Source organism: Aptenodytes patagonicus, chromosome 6 (genome assembly GCF_965638725.1).
Source record: "Aptenodytes patagonicus chromosome 6, bAptPat1.pri.cur, whole genome shotgun sequence".
Lineage (NCBI taxonomy): Eukaryota > Metazoa > Chordata > Aves > Sphenisciformes > Spheniscidae > Aptenodytes > Aptenodytes patagonicus.
This window is the reverse complement of record NC_134954.1, coordinates 22908880-22926775: the sequence shown is the minus strand read 5'-3', so window position 1 is coordinate 22926775 and position 17896 is coordinate 22908880. Positions and strand designations below refer to the sequence as shown.

The 17896-nt window shown below is 39.5% G+C and overlaps 1 protein-coding gene across 1 annotated transcript in view; it reads left to right on the top strand.

Annotated features, from left to right (window-relative positions):
• The window catches only part of LEKR1 (leucine, glutamate and lysine rich 1), a 64098-nt gene extending 47462 nt beyond the window's left edge, over positions 1-16636 (top strand). The window contains exons 7-13 of the mRNA XM_076341477.1: positions 1668-1749; positions 3702-3779; positions 4057-4260; positions 5830-5923; positions 11248-11400; positions 12424-12723; positions 15433-16636. Coding sequence (XP_076197592.1) covers positions 1668-1749; positions 3702-3779; positions 4057-4260; positions 5830-5923; positions 11248-11400; positions 12424-12723; positions 15433-15846 — 1325 coding nt within the window. The 3' untranslated portion in view covers positions 15847-16636. The remainder of the gene's footprint in view (positions 1-1667; positions 1750-3701; positions 3780-4056; positions 4261-5829; positions 5924-11247; positions 11401-12423; positions 12724-15432) is intronic.
• Positions 16637-17896: the final 1260 nt, after the last annotated feature.

Below are 17896 nucleotides of genomic sequence, written 5' to 3'. Positions count from 1 at the left end.
GAAAAGTTACAAAAATTCAGTGAATTCTGATGTCACAAATGACAAATGTAAGAACAGGAATCACAGTTAGATTTGACTTCTTGGAGGATATATCAGAGAGCTTTGAAGACGGAGAGGTTGGACTTTCTTTGTAGCTGTTAACCTTTGGAGGGGAAGTCAGCTCATCTAGTTTGCTGTTGCATTTTGAGGGACAATCTTGTTTTTTCTTCCACTTCTAGATTTGTTGCACTATTCTATCGTACATTTTTTTCCATGTAGTTTATGATGCTGCCTTTTTTGTAGAGACAACTTTGATTTCTGGTCATTCTTAGGTTTTCTTGAAAGCCAGCTCTCCTTGTTCATGAGCTTATTTAGATATGTTCATTAAGATGAGAATCAGATTAAGGTATGTGCTGTTATGTCACTTTATAGGGCTTCAAATCTTGGAGTTATGACTATGCTTAGGATTTCTCTTTAAAAAAATGAATAACATTAGGCCGCATGCAAAACTAGATGAGGTTTCTTTGATATATAACTGTTTGAGAAGGTTGAGAAATTTAAATTATTTGTTAGTATGTTCTTTGAGATAAAATGGTCTAATACGTGTCACTAAGGGATTTTAAGTAAGCTTTTAAAATTAGTTTGCACCCGTAAGCAAGCAAGCAGTTTTAGTTGCAAATGGTGAGAATGTTTGTTCTGTTCTCACCAGCCTGTATTTTTGCACAGCATGTGCTTGTTACCTGCGTGCAACAAAATGCTTGGGTGCTGTGCTGCAACTGCAAACTGACGGCCGTCTGTCCTGCAAAGCCATGTTTGAAGAGACCCAGCTTATGCAGAGGGTTGAAAGCTAGTAAACCAAAAGCGTTACATGGTCTGCTGGGAGTAAATTTGTCACTTTTTCATTTACATGAGACTGTGCAGAGGAGTGATATTTAACAGTTCTTTTATCTTTGTTGAGTATTTTCCTTGGAAGGTTTTTTCCCAAGTGGGGGGGGGGGGAAAGGATAATAAACTAGTTGTACAGATGAAAAGAAGTGGGATATATAACGAAAAGAAGGCAATGGCTGATTGAAACTGATAGGTGATGAGTTCTGAAAGATAACATTTAGCTAAGAGAGTCTAAGACAAAACGTATAGTCCCATTAAGTCAGTGTCAATGTCTTACATGAAGTAGTATTAGCAGGTTATTTTTAGGTCCGCCTTCCTGCATGCTTTTGCTCTCAGTGTTATGTACAAACTGTATGATTTAAAGCATTTCATATTTACATTTAGTTGAATTTGATGTTTCCTGGTAGGATAAAAAACCCCAAACGAAAAACAGCTTCTTGCTATAAAGCCAGTCTCTGCTCCAATAGAAATTGGAAGGCTGTTCTGAAGTGTACAGTGGTGCAACAGCATTCCAACCTTTTCAATAAAAGTAATATGTTATTCTTAAGAAAATATAAACAACTGGCTTATATGGTTTGTAAGCAGTGAGAAATCAATTCAAATATTACAAATCATAAACCTGTACTTTTCACAGATGGCCATTTTGCGTTGTTCAGAGGCAGTGCTGTGATGTACTGCTTTGCCTGTTTGAGGTGGGAGTGAGGAGCTACATGTCCGAGATGCAAATAAAGCACAATAGGTATAAAAGTGAATTATTTTTAGTATAAATACAGACATGAAACCCATGTTTTTGTTTTCAGATTTAACAAATCAAGTAGAGACAATTGGACTGAAGCTGCAGAAAGTAACAGCTGAGATGGAGCACTACAAAAAGCTGTTAATGTAAGATTTCTGTTTGCTTGATTGTTTTGCCACTGCGCATAAAGCTGTGGCATAAAGACCACTTTTTTTCAGAGTGCTGCTTGTCATGATGATTTGAGAAGGTTATGACCAACAGAGAAAATATTTTATCTTCATATTAAACAGTCCGTATTTCTAATCACCTAACTGAGCATGTCTGTCGGTGGAAGCAGGGCTTTCTTCCTCCAGCTGTGTTTAATGATACAGCAAAGAGGAGGGTTAAGTCAGCTTAATCTGACGTTTCATTTAACACACAACTGTAGGATAAATTTTGTGAAATCCACATAACTTCTGGACTAAAAATGTATGTGGAAAGTAGTATTTCACATTGTAGGTTTGGGATGGAGGGAAGGGTGCAATAAAACTAATCAGAAACTTTAGTATTTAATCAGTGACTAGGATTTCTTTTTTTATTTGCCTCCCTCCCCCCCCCCCCCCAGTGTAAATTTCCCATGACTTTTCCCCATGCACCAGTATGCTATTGCAGTTTGTAATTTTACTGTGTTGTGCCTATGGTTTCAAGTAAGAGTATGCAAAACCTAAATTAATAGAGCAAAAATAGAATGTTATCAAATACTTGTTGGAGCTAACTGAAGCACGATGCCTGAAAAGAGAGCACTCACACAGAGTGAAAAACTCGGCTTGCTCTGTCTCCAGCCCACCCAAAAGAGTGGCGCCCGCAGGAGTGCCTGCCCGGCCCTGGGCGCTGCCCTGCTCAGTCCTGCTTTCAGATGCTGCTGCTGCAGCCCACGGATTAAGGGGAGAACAGAAATGAGTCCTCTATCAAAACTTGAGGAATTAAGAAAAAAGATGCACCTCTTCTTAAATGTTGTTGTGCTATTGCACACTGTTCTCCTGGGTTAATGTTTCAATGGCCAAGCAAGGGCCGTGCAGTGGAGTTGCCATATTCCCCGTGCCCCGAGGCTGCCCTCCATTGACTTCCGTGGGAGCTGTATCGGGCACCCAAAATTGTGTCACGCGACCTCCAGGGTCCTGTCCAGATGCTGCGGTGCTCAGTGGGACCTGTGTCGTCACCTCTAAAAGTTGCGGGATCTGGGATCTGAATACTTTCCTGTATTTAAAATCTTCATTGCTTGCCTATAGTGTAGAAAATCATTCGGAAACAGCAGCACTTTATAATTCACTTTACAACACTTTATAATTCACTACTGAAAATAAAAATTACTGTTTCAAATATTAAGCTCAAGACTAATGAACTAGTACTGCCAGTCCTGAGACCAGCTATCATTGGGGTTTTTGTGTGTTTTCCTGAAATTTAAACAAGGATTCATTCTTTCATGATGTGTACTTTCTGGTTTTGGTTCCTATATTCAGAGCGTCTGATCATAACGAAGTTGCAAATATTTGGAATGCTTAGCAACAAAGTATTTTAATGATAATACAAGCATTGAGTATGAAAAAAAGATTTCATGAACACAGTTAAATAAACAGTCAAAGGTTTCCAAATGTAATATTAAAATTTCAATGTAATATAGGTACAATTTAATAAAATAACATATTCTATATCTGTTTAATTGTAAATATGAAGCTTAACCAAGGTTATTAATTGGTGAAATGATGACATAATGACAAGAAACCTGTAAAGTTTCCAGCCCTCTTACCTACTAAACTGTTATTTGTTCATTTTTATTCATATCTTACTTGAAACTTTTATCAGCGTTGCAAGATCTCACTTTCTTGTTCACAACATTAAACTCGTGATCCTAGGTTAGGCTGAGATTACATTGGAAGTGTAACTTTCAATTACTTAAAAATGTTAGCTAGAACTAACAGAACTTTTTGTTGTCTGCCTTTTAACTATGCAGAAAATGCAAGTTAGATAATATGTCAATAAACCTGATGTTCAGGTTACTGCATGAGTAAAGGCTATCATTTCTTTGGACAAATACACATTTTTTTAATGTTTTTCTTAGGGTGAAATCAGCAGAACTTGATGTCTGTCAAAATGAACTGAAAAAAATGAAATATGAAAATGGAATTTCTGAGTCAAGGTAAATGCTGAAATGTCATAACATAACATATAGATTTCTAAGCAGTGAGAGCAAAAATTTATTTTATTATTTTAATGCAGCTTTTATACAATAGTTTTTTTCTGGTTTTAGTTTCTATTTTTGTGTTCACGTCACTAGATTTAACTTCATAAAGAATATATAGCTTTTTGTCTAATATTTTATTTTCCAGATACACATAATTTCTCTCTATTTAGTATCTGTCTGTAAATAAGAATATAGTAACTACCATGCTGATACTTTTTTACTTCATCTATAGACTTACAAAAGAGCTCAAGGAAAAGGAGGAATCTTTTCTAATTTGCCAACAAGTATGCAAACATTTACAGGAAGAGGTGGCCGAGAGAGAAAGGAAAGAAGAAGATCTAAAAAGACGAACCGGTCGATCAGAAAGTGAGCTGGAAACACTTAAAGCTCTTCTTAGACAAACAGAGGAAGAGGTGGTGATGTTGAAACAAGAAAGGTAATCGGAGCTGAGTCACCGTGGGTAATCTCCTGTGACTGCACGTTCAGCCTAGATTGTCTTTTTTTGGAAATCTATTAAAAATAAAACATTCCTCCTCTGCCAGATCCTCAACCTCTCTCACTGTTACCGAAAGGACAGATAGATTCTGTAAAGCACTAGAGGTGGTTTGTGCCAGCTGGGATGTGGGAGGAGAAGTGGCAGAACAAGGAGTGTGGCTATGGCACTGGGCAGACTGGGAGAGACCTGCTGGTCCCAGCTGTGTGTTCTGAAGTCGCTGCCTTGCCTGTGCGCTCAGGACAGTCCTGCCCTGCCACTGCCCCCTCTCATCTCCTGCTTTTAGGGCAAAACTCTAAAAGCCTTGGCAGCCCTGAGCTCATATCCTGAAATTTTGGAATTCATTGGATGGATTTTTTAAATTATTACAGTATAGACAAAACTTGACTGAAAAAGAAAAAAAAAAAGAAAAAAGACTATTAAAAAAAAAAAGAAGAAAAAAATCTTTGCTTTGCAGGCCAGGGCTTCAGCTCAATCTTAATCAAAACACCCATTTATTGCAGTTGTTATAGCTGCTATTTCTTATGTGAGGCTTGTAGAGAAAAAGCCCTGGAGAGTTTAAATTCTTGTAACTTACATTATTAGCAACTTGCAAACTCTAACAATGCTATAAATATTACAATATGCCAGGTTATTGGATATGGTCTAGTATTTGGTGAAGTGTATGGGCAGCTTCCTGCCAGTAAAATTTCAGTTACTGGTAAATTAGCTTGTCTTTTATTGGCAAAACAGAAATGCTGTCCGCTACTTAAGACATGGCAATATGTTATTGGTTTGACTTGTGTACAATAGAAAATTTATTCAGAGAATTGGCTTTTGGAGAAGATAAGCATTTTTTGAGTGATGTACACCAAGAGGCATTAAGCTGTTTTCATATTTAAAGGGTTTGAATATTCCCTGTACTTTAGTACTTGCATGAAAAGATATTACATCTTAATTTAAGAATATTTCCCTTCTACTTAAACCCCAGATGCATGAGTTGTTCCAGGTGGTACATTGCTAATAAGCTAAGTTACAAGAATTTAAACTCTCCAGGGCTTTTGCTCTATAAGTTTCACATAACAAACAGTAACTCTAACAATAGAAAGCACTCGGTGGTTTTAATTCAAAACCTATTACAATTTTTTAATTAATGATAGTAATATTCTGAGTTCATTAAATAAAACAATTTCTGTTTTGAATATTTTAACAGTTTTTCAGTGTTCTTCAAAATTTGACTTGAGAAATATTAAAAATATTTGAGGTTTAAATATGTGTGTGGAAGAAAGATCAACTATAGCATTTTCTTTAAAACATAAAATTCATAAAGCGTGTGATGGCATTATGCAAATGCTAAATAGAGATTACTACTGTGCCTCTGGGCTCCAGGCAGGATTGCTGGGCTTATTGCACAGAATACTAAACAAAGAGGAAAAGACGAGCCTTTGCCACAAAGGACTTAATTGCAAGAAAATGGCATACCACCAATCTGGGCAGAGCACATATTTACATATGAGTTTTTGTGGTTTCTAGGGAGTTAATGCTGATTTCTCATCAGAACAGAACAGAGCAGCTGCAGGAAACATTAAGACAGAAGATGCGGAATGAAGATAACTGGAGGGAGAAGGTAATACTGGATGTGCAGTTGGCACCCTTTTGATTTTTTCTTTATTTTTTTCAGTTATAGTCAGCTGTCACGAATGAGTACAGTAAGCCAGATACCTATCTCCTCAAGTGCAAACAAGTCAATAGTATTCTTTGTACAATGGGCGATCTGTCTATGTGGGTTGGAACTGAATGCAGAAGGTATTTAGTATGAGCATTTACAGACTTGGCAGACGTTCAGGTTTGATCTGGACTTCCCAGGTTTCAGTGTATTTGCAATGTGCCTGTGCTAGGAGTGCAGTCCCCTGAAAGCCCGGGTGTGAGGAGCAGGACTGAGCCCACTGAACCTCTGATCTTCCAAGCTCTGTGCTTTCCCCATGTGCTCTGCAGGAGGGGGTACAGCAGGAAAAGCCCAGTCTCACAGGCCATTGTCCTACACAAGCTCCAAGGAGGTGAACATACAGAGCCCACCCTGTTCTGTGTGCAACAATCCAAGTTATAGACCCTGAACCACGCTTCTGCATGGGGGAGTGCATCAGTGCCTGGATTTGTTTCCTGACACATCTGGCAGAGAAGCATAGGAAAGCATATATTTAATATTGACGTAGTTTCCCAGCAAAAACAAGGTTGTGCGTTGTTGACAAGATGGAGAGAACGCAGAGCCTTCCTGCTTGCAGGTTAGATGAACTGAAACTGAAGATTGCTATTTGTAAAACAAATCTATAAAATAAGCAGATGAGCAAAAATGTCCTTTTCTCAGAAGGCAGGTATTTGCAAACCAAAGCAGAGCTAAACAAACAAGCTGTTGTAGCATAGTGATTCTGGAGCTATCGGGAGTTGTGAAATAGCAAAAGGCAGCGGAGTTGTTAGCCGTACAGCTGACGAGGAGGGCGAGAGGTGTGTGGATACCCTGCCTGGTACTTACGGCAGCTATGAATGCAGGATACGTGTTCATGCCATCGCCGGGATGATTCTGTCACTCATGGCAATAGGCAAGTGAAGAGATAACATGACAGTTTTATCCTTTCCAAGTCCTCTGTGAACATGAAATTTGTTGTTGTTTTTATATGAACCCACAGTTCCCGCTGGTGTCAGGACAAGTCCCCACATGCATGGAGAGGAAAATGACACCCCCAAATTTGCAGTGTCATCTAGCTCAAGATCTGAAGTACTTGGAACAAGCATTGATTTTGCCCTGGGGGCGCAGGGAAGGTTGTGCAACCTGGAGTTGGGTTACTGTGCCCCTCCAAGCAGTCTCCCTGCTGAGTGGTTGAGAGGCACCTTGTTCTGCCTGACCTGGCAGGCTCTGCGTGCCCACAGGCTGAGCAGACAGCTCAGTGGGAGATGGGTGTTGGCTTGGTGAGCGTGCAACTAATTGCAGCATGGGAACCTCAGCAGAAAGTAGGTGGTGCTGGCTGTCAGCTGCAACAGGGCGCTAGGGGAGAGGGCACAGTGGGTAGGTGGAGGAGCCTGGTTAGACTGGGAATTGGGAAGGGAGATGTGGTAGCAGAAAGAAGGTATGTGGCTCGTCCATTCACTTGAGCTGGGGGTTCTCACAATAAAGAAGAGGTAAACGAGTTGCACAGTGAAAGTCCCGGAGCTAGAGCGGACCGCTGGGGTGCGAAAGGCTTCTGCTCTTTCTGCTGACCTCTAGTATCACCAGTTCCTTTCAGGCAGTCGCATCTCTGCCAAATAGGCTCCTGCTAATGACTCTGCTGTTTTTTTTCCACTTGCCTTCCCTTCAAATCAGAGTAGTATGAAAATAAAGACTTCAGTGACATTTACTGTGAAAATACCTCTGTATTTCATCTGAAAAGACTTGACAGTCCTACGACTTGGCTTCTCCGTGAAATGGCCTATCCTTTGTTATTTTATTCATTCTCTTACAAAAGCCTGCAAAGCCACTTTCATACACCTTCCCACCCAGGCTCTTTTGGTAATTGGATGATGGTTCCTTTCACAGTGAGGAGGAAGGGGAAGGTGGGAGGGAGAATGATACACCTTCCATACATGCATGCTCCTTTATACATGCCCATTTTTCCTTTATTTAATGGAGTGAAGGAAAAAAGAAGTTAAGTAAAGGCTACAGATGAGAAGGATAGTTGAAATACAGCCAGGAGGACACCCCGAATTCAGGGGGTAACTGGCTTGGTTGGGGAACAGAGTGGGAAAGAGATTACGTCTAGTCCTGGTCCATGGATGTAGGGTGCGACATTATGAAAATAGCTCAGACGCAGGGCAACACACCCAGCTGCACACCCGCCCTCAAAGCACCTCGCCACAGCCATGCCAGTGCTGTACGCATTGCACAGGTCTGTTCCGCAAGCATAAACTCCTGTTAACGTGTGTTTTCTTGTTAGAAGGGTTTCCCACCGCTAGCTGCATCTTTAATGGGTATTACTACATTCTACAAAGTTAGGTTATAACTTGTTAGTCATCTTTTAGTATGTACTTGGGTTTGGGGTCTTCTGTGGAAAAATATTTTCAGCTGATTTAAAAAAATAAAAGTGTATGTCCACTGTATGTGCTAGTTGGATAGGTTTCTTAGATAATTGCACAGCTGGTTGGAATGTGGCAATGCTACAGCTCCTCATTTATACTGGGCTTTGAGCAGCCTCACTGTGTAACAGCGACCTCGGGAATCGGGACCTTTGGCTCTGCTCTGCGGGACAGATCACTTTTTTTTCTTGTAGTTTTGGGTCATGCTATGAAGTTCTGAGCTGGAGACTCTAACTGGGATTGGAGAGTCCAGTTGCCAGTCTCTTCCAGTGGGATTTGGAAAGCTGTTTACCATAAACAGCTGTGAGCATGTAAACTTTGTTTTAATCTGCAACTTTTTCACATTTGCACCAAAAAAATCCCCAAACTGAATATAAGAAATTAAAAAAAAAAAATATGTGAAGGAAAAATTGAAAATAATGTTGAACAATAACTGACTTTTCTGATTTAAGCCTTACATAATTGGTGACTAAAATTACTGTCTTTTTCTTTTTTGGTTCAGTATGTGGTAAGTGTCTGAAAGCTTTATTTAGTCTCAGGAGAATTTTTGAACTACTAGCAATTAAGATCAGTTACATTTCTTTTAAAACTTCTTAACCTCTCTGTCGCAGGATATAATTTTAGAATGAGGTCACACTGTCTGCATAATCATAATGTATTGTTCAACCTGACATTAAAAGAAGATAAAGACTGCTGCTAGTAAGAGGGAGCAATTACAGCGTTGGTATCACAGCCATTAAAATGCAGTGAACATCAAGTGCTCTAAAAACGTTCTCATCAGACGAAAGAATCGGAAATGTGACCAAGTGACAAAGTTAGCTTTTTCTTGGGTCAGTGTGCCATTGCATAAGTATAAAGTGTTCCAGTTTTCTATTTAAAATACAGATAAACCTTAAATTGTTTTAATGGAACAAAAAAAAATTTCTTTTACAAAAGATTTTAAGATTGATGTAAACATTTGTTTTATGGATTTTTAAAAAAATATCAATTAATGAGGGGCATGTAAGTGGTTTTAAAGCAATTAGTAGCCGTTATGCTTTCTTTGAAGATCAACTGCCGTTTTATTTCCTGTTCTGGTTATCAGCTTTATCAGCTTCAAGTGTTAAATGTGAAAAATGCTTGTATAATTTTCAAAACGAGCTCAGCTTTTTATACTGCCCTCATTTTTTTAGTCTTTGTAATCAAGTAGCCTCCAACATATGATCGTCTTCTATAAAAATATGTAGAGTTAATAAATTTGTTTTTCTATGATTAGAATCCTAACTGCCATATCTAATAATATAGAAGATATATCTATAATAATAATAATAGTCTACTTTGAGGATCTTACAAATATCCAGTTTTAAGCTAAATCTTAGTGGGGGATGTGTGCCTATTCCATGCCCAGAATTGGATATATTTTGATTTAAAAAATAATGAAAATATTTCCAGTTTATCTTTTCCCCAAAAAGAGTTAGGAGGATTTGTTATACTTTTGCTCATAATTAGTGTGTGAAATTAGATAATTATAATTAAGCTCATTCTGGGCTGTTCTGCTTTTAATAATTTTAAGTAATTAGGCTAGTGTTGTGCATGTTTAATACGCCTTTCATAGTCTTCAGCGTGCTACAATTAAGTCCCTTAGAATTCAGCCTGCAGAAATATAATATTAGCATACTGGTTTAGGAATAATATTTTTCAAAATACAGCCTTCAGTATTTCCTCCAGAATCCAGGCTTTTATTCTCAGGAAATGATGGCTAAATTTTCAAATTTGAATTTATAATATTAAATATGTGAGATGCCTTAAGGACTTGGATATTTTACCCAGAATTTGCAACTCTTTCACTTTTCATTTCTCCACTTTTTTTGTCCAGAGCTTGTCCCACATACATACCACCAGCGCAGTGTTGTCTGGACCCTAAAGCGAGCTGGAGCTGCTCCTTGCTGTCCTTGAGCCTTGGAGCCTTGCTGCTCTCTCTAACCTCGACTTGGCAATGGGGCCAGCACAGCAGCCGCGTGCCGTTGGCACCGGGCGATGCTTGGAGAGGCAGGCATCCTGCTGATGCCTTGCTGAGAGGTTCTGTGGAGGTTCCTCTATATGCTCCTTCCCCTAGATTTCTGGTGTTTACAACAGATTTAGGGGAAGGGGGACACGTGATAAAATAGATATGTGGTGCTAACGTGCGCTGCACTTCTGAATTGCAAGATAGCACGCGTGGAGTATGAGTCATCTGAGTGTGGTCCCTGGAAGCAGACAGACAAACATTTTATATGGTAAGTTGCTATTCACTGACAAGGCTGAGTGGCAGAGCATGAATAAAAAATGATTTTATAAGAAAGAGTTAACATCTTTATATTTTAATATTGAGCTTATGGCCTATTTTTAGCACGGTAGATGTCATTTGCTATGAAACATATCATTTTGCTGCATTTGAAAATAATAACGAGCTGAGTTTTACCTCCAGAGCAAATGCTTCCAGCAAAGCAATCATCTGTTTTAAGAACCGGCTAAGGATTTTGTGATTTAGCGTTTTCATAGTGATTTAGAGTGAAGTTCAGCTGCCTAAATTTAGGCATCTAGCACCACTTGAGACACCATGGGGCTTGTGAGACACCTTCCAGGGGCTGCAGGGTGTGACTCAGCCCTGATGCTTTGCGGAGCAGGAGCCGTCCACGTCGCTGTGAGCCAGCGGGAAGCGGGAGCTTTCCCTCGCCAGGCTCCAATGGTTGCAATCATTTTGTGTTTGTTCAGCGTGCAAAATCTCAGTCTGCCAAATTTCACATCACTTCACTTATGGCAGTGTGGAATGTGAAAAATATTTTAAGATAAGTTGCTACATATTGTTAAAAAACACTTGCTCCCTAGATGGAAATTGATCTGGCTAAAGGTGAAGCACGACACAAAGAAGCAATTCTTAAAGTCAAGGAAGAAGCAAGAGTGGAACTAGACATTGAAAGACAAAAACAGCAAGAACTAATCACAAAATATCAGAGAGATCATGAAGAGCTCCAGAAGAAGGTGTGTAACACTCAAGAGAAAAGTTTTATGGCAGTAGATAATGTAAACTTCTGAGAAATAGTATGTGAAGGAATAAAACCTTCTTTATGTGTAGTCCTGTATCTAGATGATACAATATTTTTTTCCCTGTCTTAGTACATGGCATATGTTTTGGGTTTTTTTTTTTTTTATTATTTAATGGAACAGTGTAAAAAGTAACTATTCTAGTTAAAGTTAAATGGTGTGGAAGTTCTTTCTTTTCTCTCATTTTCTCTACTCAGAGTTCATATATGTCCATAGACTGTAGTTGTTAATTATTTTTAAGCAGACATCATCATTTTTTTTTAAAGCTTTGGACTGTTTCAGACTATGACAAGTTGTCACAAAACCATCCACACTGTTTGTTCCCTTCCCAAATTAATTCAGCACAGATGGGGTAAGGTCCAGTGGGCAGTTAACTCTTTCTTGTCTGTATTGGTGGTTGTATCACACGCAGTTGGCTATTCCCAGCTACCCAGACCTACAGTTTTTGAAGTTTTATATAGAAATTGAAAATTGTACCTATAACCTTAGTTTTCAAAAGATTTGACACATTTGTTGAGAATCTGGAAAAATCAAAGAAATTTGATGAAATTATATTGTTATTTAAAATTCGTTACATTACACAGTGTTTTAAAGAGCTGAAAATAACAGTTTGACTTAGTTCACTTTACAAATATTTGACTATGATTTTAAAACCCTGAAGAAATACTGGCTTGCTGTAAAGAAGTTAAATTTTCCCATTTTTACCTCTATTTCTCTGTTTGATCTTGGACATACTAATTAATCTCTTCTGAGTGAGTTTTGATCAATTTACAGCTCTCTGATATCCTTTGAGGGTATTATGTAAATTCAAAGCATTTTTTTTTGTCTCTGAGGACATGTGTGTTTGCATTTGTATTTTTTTTCCTGAAGTCAACATTTGTCTGGTACTTAATTCTACATATCTATCTAAAGACATCCACTGAATGTAGACTAATGCAATTTTTGTCTAATCTAATGCAGATACCAGGATTAATATCCAGTGCCACCAATAGCTTAAGGATGGAGACAGAAATCCTTGAAAAGAAGCTACAAGATGCCCAGATCAAACTTGCAGAGAAAGATGAAGATAAGGAAAAAGAAATTCAGAGCCTTAAAAGACTAGTTACTGAACTTGAATTTCAGCTGATGATGGAAAAGAACAATAATGAATCATTTCTGGATAATATGAGGAAAGAAATTAAACACAAGTCAGATGAACTGGAAAAATTAACCCAGGAGAGGACACAGCTGATTCACAATTTGAGTCAAGTTCAAAAGGAGGTAGGAACATGACCGAGGAAATGCCTCACTATTTTTACTTAGAGACACGTGATTTCTAAAATCATTCAAAGCATCTATATTTCAGACCCTGTTATGTACTGGTTTAAAAACCATTGAAATTAAAAGATTTATAAAACAAGTCCATCATAATTTCATAAATAAAATATATCACAAAATACGAGAAATTTTTAATTCAGCAAGCACTTAAACTAGTGTTTTATTTAAAAAAAATATATATTTTTCGGGTCCTGCAAGACATTTATTTCTTAGTCTCTAGCTTCACATCATGCTACGTAAACATGAGTAAACAATAAAGCATTCTTCATGTTTTTAAAGTGGAAGACACGGATATTCCTCATTCTTTGAACCAGACAGCAGCAATCCTCCCAGTAATCTTACTTATTTTGGAAATCATCTGTAAGAAAAAACTTCATACTGTCAATAGGAACGGGAGTGGGCACAGTCCTGTTCTGAATGGCTTCTGGGACAGAGATTGCATCTTTTAATGTGGGAGTATGTGTGTGCATCCTGCTGTGCTAATGGGGATGTATCCCACCTCCCACCAGTAAATCCACTTTTTGTAAACACGAATGCATAAAAATTAATCAAATGTGAAGAGAAATTCGACTGATGGATATTCTTACGACAAGCCTTTGCTGAATGTTTGGAATATAATGGGAAGGGAGGAGAGAGAGCTATACTGCTCTGTGAGAAATGTGAAAACAGTGAAGTCAGGGACTGTAGATAAGATTAGACTGGAATGTCCAAAGTCATTAAGTGGCAGAAAAAAGTTGGTAAACACTGAAAATAAAACTCTTCAAAATGAACTAGGGCTTGGGTTGATGTTTATTTCTTCCTTGGAAAAGATTCAGAAACACTGTGTAGTGAAATTAGAATGATGTTGGCAGTCGTTCTGTCCTGTACCGATGGAAAAGGCTCTTGGAAAGACACACACTCTTCAAGTATTGGTCAGGAGCTTCAGCAGAGTAAGGAACACACTGTTATCATCAATTGTGAGATTCCACCAGCTCTGCTTATGCTCTTAGTTTTCCCCACTCTGAAGCAGAGTTCCTCCTCTAATATAATTATATTAGGAAATGGGGAGATAAGAGTGGTTGAAAATTGAAACTAATTTCAATTGAAACTGGTTTTAAGATAAACTTTGCACCAGGATGTTTTCTCAGATTTGCAGGTAACACTTCCCAAATAATTTCATGGACTGTCAGTGACCATCTGAGTGGCAGGGAAAGTAACATCTAACTTTCTTTCATTAAGTGGTCTGCAGAGTTAGGTATTCAGAGAATAAGTTATTCTGGATATTTACCACTCTCCCACTTCTACCTCTGCATGTAGTTATGTTCCTTCGCTTGCAGTCGGCACAGAGGTTAGACAGCCTGAGCAGAACTTCTGTGTTTCCACTCTACATCCACTACAGATGCTTTGACCGAAGTAAAATGTTAAAATCTAAAAACTTGGTCAACAAAGGACTTTTCATTTCTCCATCATTTTTCAAGTTTTGACGGGAAAACACAGACAAAAATTTAATAGTTTTAGTAGCCTCTTCTTGGCTAAACAGAGCTTACCACCTTCCACTTTAGTGGGAACACAATTCTGTGCTCTGACTTTACTGACACCAGTATCGCTCTTCAAAACATCAAAACAGTGCTATTGAGATTATCTTTCTTACATATTTTCTTCCCTGTATACACCCACTGTCATAATCACATAGAGAATTTCAAATACAAATGTTTGTCCTCACTTCAAGGTGATACGTGATCTGACCCGGCATACAGCTCATACTTCTAGCATTAGAGAGGTTTACATAGAAATGTTTGTGTCCGGGCAATGAGGTTGTGCATGACTGAGAGTGTTCTCTGTTGGGCTCGATCATCACTCTCTGTGTTGGAGACTGCCTTGGTGCTTGCTTCCCTTCCATTCTCGTGGACCCTCAAGGTGTCAGCAACAATTGCTTGCTTAGAAGAACAAAAAAGTGGCTATTTTCTGCTTGTATTAGTGCTTTCAGTAGTTCTGACTTTTATGAATCAATTTAGTGATGTTGTCCCTTGTGTTTTATTTACTTTTTGTTTCAGCTGGAAACCAGGAAAATGAGCATCACAAGTAACTTCTACATAATACACTAACTTGGGGTCTTCTGTAATACAGAAACAGTTTCAGTTGTCTGATCAAGGCCCAGTACCAGTTACTTTCCATTTAGGTATCAGTAATCACAGTGCAAAGTTTGTGAAAACACTAGACTGAAAATCATTTATCCCTATTATTTGGCAAATAATAAAGAATGCCGTCACAAAAAATCAGTGCACAATTATTTAAACTGCAGAGGAGGATAACTTCTTGAACATCTTATCATAACGAAGTGGCGCAGTAATACTCAACCTCCGTACGTTGCTTTTTCCTTTCCAAGAGCAGCATTCCCAGTTTCCCCCTAGTTGGAGGATGGGCAGGAGATCAGAAGTAACTTCTGATAACTTACCTCATGTTTTCCACTGTCTCCTGAGGGAATGAAGGGTGTGTAAATGCTGACGTATGTCCTTTGGGTGACTTTCAGAGAAACCAACATATGGGGAAGTATTGAAGGATTTGTGTGCATCAGTACCCTCCAGCCACCCCTGCCTTAAGCCTGAGGAGCTGAATAGGCACAGTTTTTGACTAATGGCATTTTGTAAAGCCAGTGTTTGTTTCTGTTTGCAGAACACTCTTCTCCAGGAGACGGTGCGCAGAGAGTGTGAGGAACGCTATGAGCTGACTGCAGCTTTGACTCAAGCCAGGGAACAAGTACTGGAACTAAAAAAGCTCAGTGGAAACTTCCCGTTATCGCCGTGTTCCCTGACTCAGGGCAGCCTAACCTCCTCTGCTGCCCTGCTCGCTGATTACGGACAGAAAAGCCGCACAAGTCCCAGCGCTGGGAAGGAAATCAATCTCTCTGGACAGTTTGGTATTTCAAGAGCTGCTAAGGCACCCACCTCCGGTAAGCGTAACAGCAGCGGCAGTGTGGGCTTGCCGGCTCTAACCCCACCACACCCTCCAAGAGGAAGAGCGGCTTCACTGAATGAGTCCAGGAGCAGGATTGCTGCAGTTACAAGAAGACAACTGAGTCAGCTCTGACAGCTCTATACACATACACAGCACATGGGAAACCATTCCAGTGCATCAAATAACCATTTACTTGTGGACCCCTGGGGTCAAATCTTAGCCGATGCAATTCATGCATTTCTACAACTTAAAATTTAAGTTAAACTTTTATATATTTTTGATGCAATAATGTTCCTTTGTCCATTCCATATCAATGTAATTAAATGCTATCTACGTTTCAAGATGAGAAAAGTAAAAAAGAAAAAATATTGTCTCTCCAAGAGAAGCACATCTTCAATAGGTATAATTAAAATAATTGCCAATTTCAGATACTGTTTTCCCTAACCGCTTTGTTGGAATTTTCATATTTTGTGTGTTCTCCCATGTAACTTAATTGCTCGTTTCTGGTGTAAAGATGTGATTTGTTCAGTTAGAATCAGATTTTTGCCATTATTTAATTCAGTAATGTTATATTTGCAAATAATTATGCTTAGGTCAGTGAGACTTGCTAGTTCTGGAGTATGTATCACTCAGCATGAAAATGTGGCAAATCCGTGTGCTCAGTAGACTAGCCATTGGCAGGGACATAGCTTCATCTGTGTGCGAGTCTTCAAGCTGTGGTAATTAACAAGGAGTTGAAGACTTAATGCGTTTTGTCCAAAAGATGGTTGCCTCTTGGATTTCATCAGAAAACTTTGTTAAGCATGATTTTTAGCTTCAAACTAGGCATGCTGGAGTTCTCCGTAAAATTGTTACACGGGAGGATCAATATTTTTATTTTACTGCTTGATACATGGAACCATAGTTTGTTTTGGAGCATAAAAAGCCCAGACAAGTCTTGGTTGTCTTTGTTAGTGTGCAGGCGCTGCAGAAGTAGCTGCTCTTCGAACAAGGCATGTCTGCTGTTGGGGCAGTTTGTCAATGTGGAGCAGTGGGTGGGCGAAGTGGAACAGCGATGGGCAGCACAGACACAGTCTGAGATTTTACTTACTATGTCACCAGATACTCAATTTTTTTGTTCAGATAAGCCCAAACAGGGCCAGTTTGGTGATAGTAACACGTTCTGGCAGCAGCCCAGCAGTCATCAGACAAGGAGAGGCGATGAAGCAGGCCCAGGCCAACCTGGCAAGTCCGCTGGGCAGAGGTAGAGCTACCACGTAGACCCAGCTCAGGCAAGGGCTGGGGCCAGGGCAGGAGCTGGGGTTGAGCTCCCAGGCCAGGGCAGCAGTGCAGGGGTGGGAGCCCCAGGCACAGGGGCAGTTCAGACCTGCTGGGTGCCCCCAGTGCCCCGAGAGTCACTCTCTTGAAAGACTGCTGTTCATCTTCTTCTGAGACCATCGGCTCTGACTTGGACTGGAACTTCATGGGAGGTAAGTTAGAGGGGAACATGTTGGGAGACTCTCAGAGCATGCATATGAACAGCAATTCATTGAATCCCATGGCATAACAGGGAATGAATTTTATTCAATAAAAGAAGAAACGACCATTGTAGATTTAGCATCTGGGGCTAGATTTGAAAACGCACTTTGTCTTAGTTAACTTCTGTTCCCACTGAAACTGTCAGTAAGCCTCACCTGATTTCAGTGGTAGCAGAGTTTATCCAAAAGCTCAAAAATCCTCTATTCACAAATTCCAAAAGCAACAAAAAAATCAGTATTATAAAAGTTACTCTGGTAGCTGCTACTGCTGCATAGAGAAGGTGACTCTGCCGTCGGCTGGCAGATTGAATGGACCCGAACTTGACAGTTTTATGCACTGACCTCAAAGAAACTGTTAACAAAAATCAGCTGATTGGGGTGTGTTAGAATCAAACACAAATACTGTCCCCAGAAGAGTATAGACTCAGCTTGGTGGAGGTCTGAGCCTGACAACAATTCACCTTTCAGCTTTCCTCAGCTTTGGCTCAACAGGAGGCCTGATGGCTGCTGTGAATGAGGCCAGCTTGCCTTCCCTGATGCAGAAGAGCCTGGCTGTAGCTTCCAACCCAAGCATGTACTGATAGGCCGTATCCTCCCTACGCTCAGTGAAGGCTTGTCTAGTTTTACTAAAACGGGATTGTGCTCAATACCAATTGACTAATTAA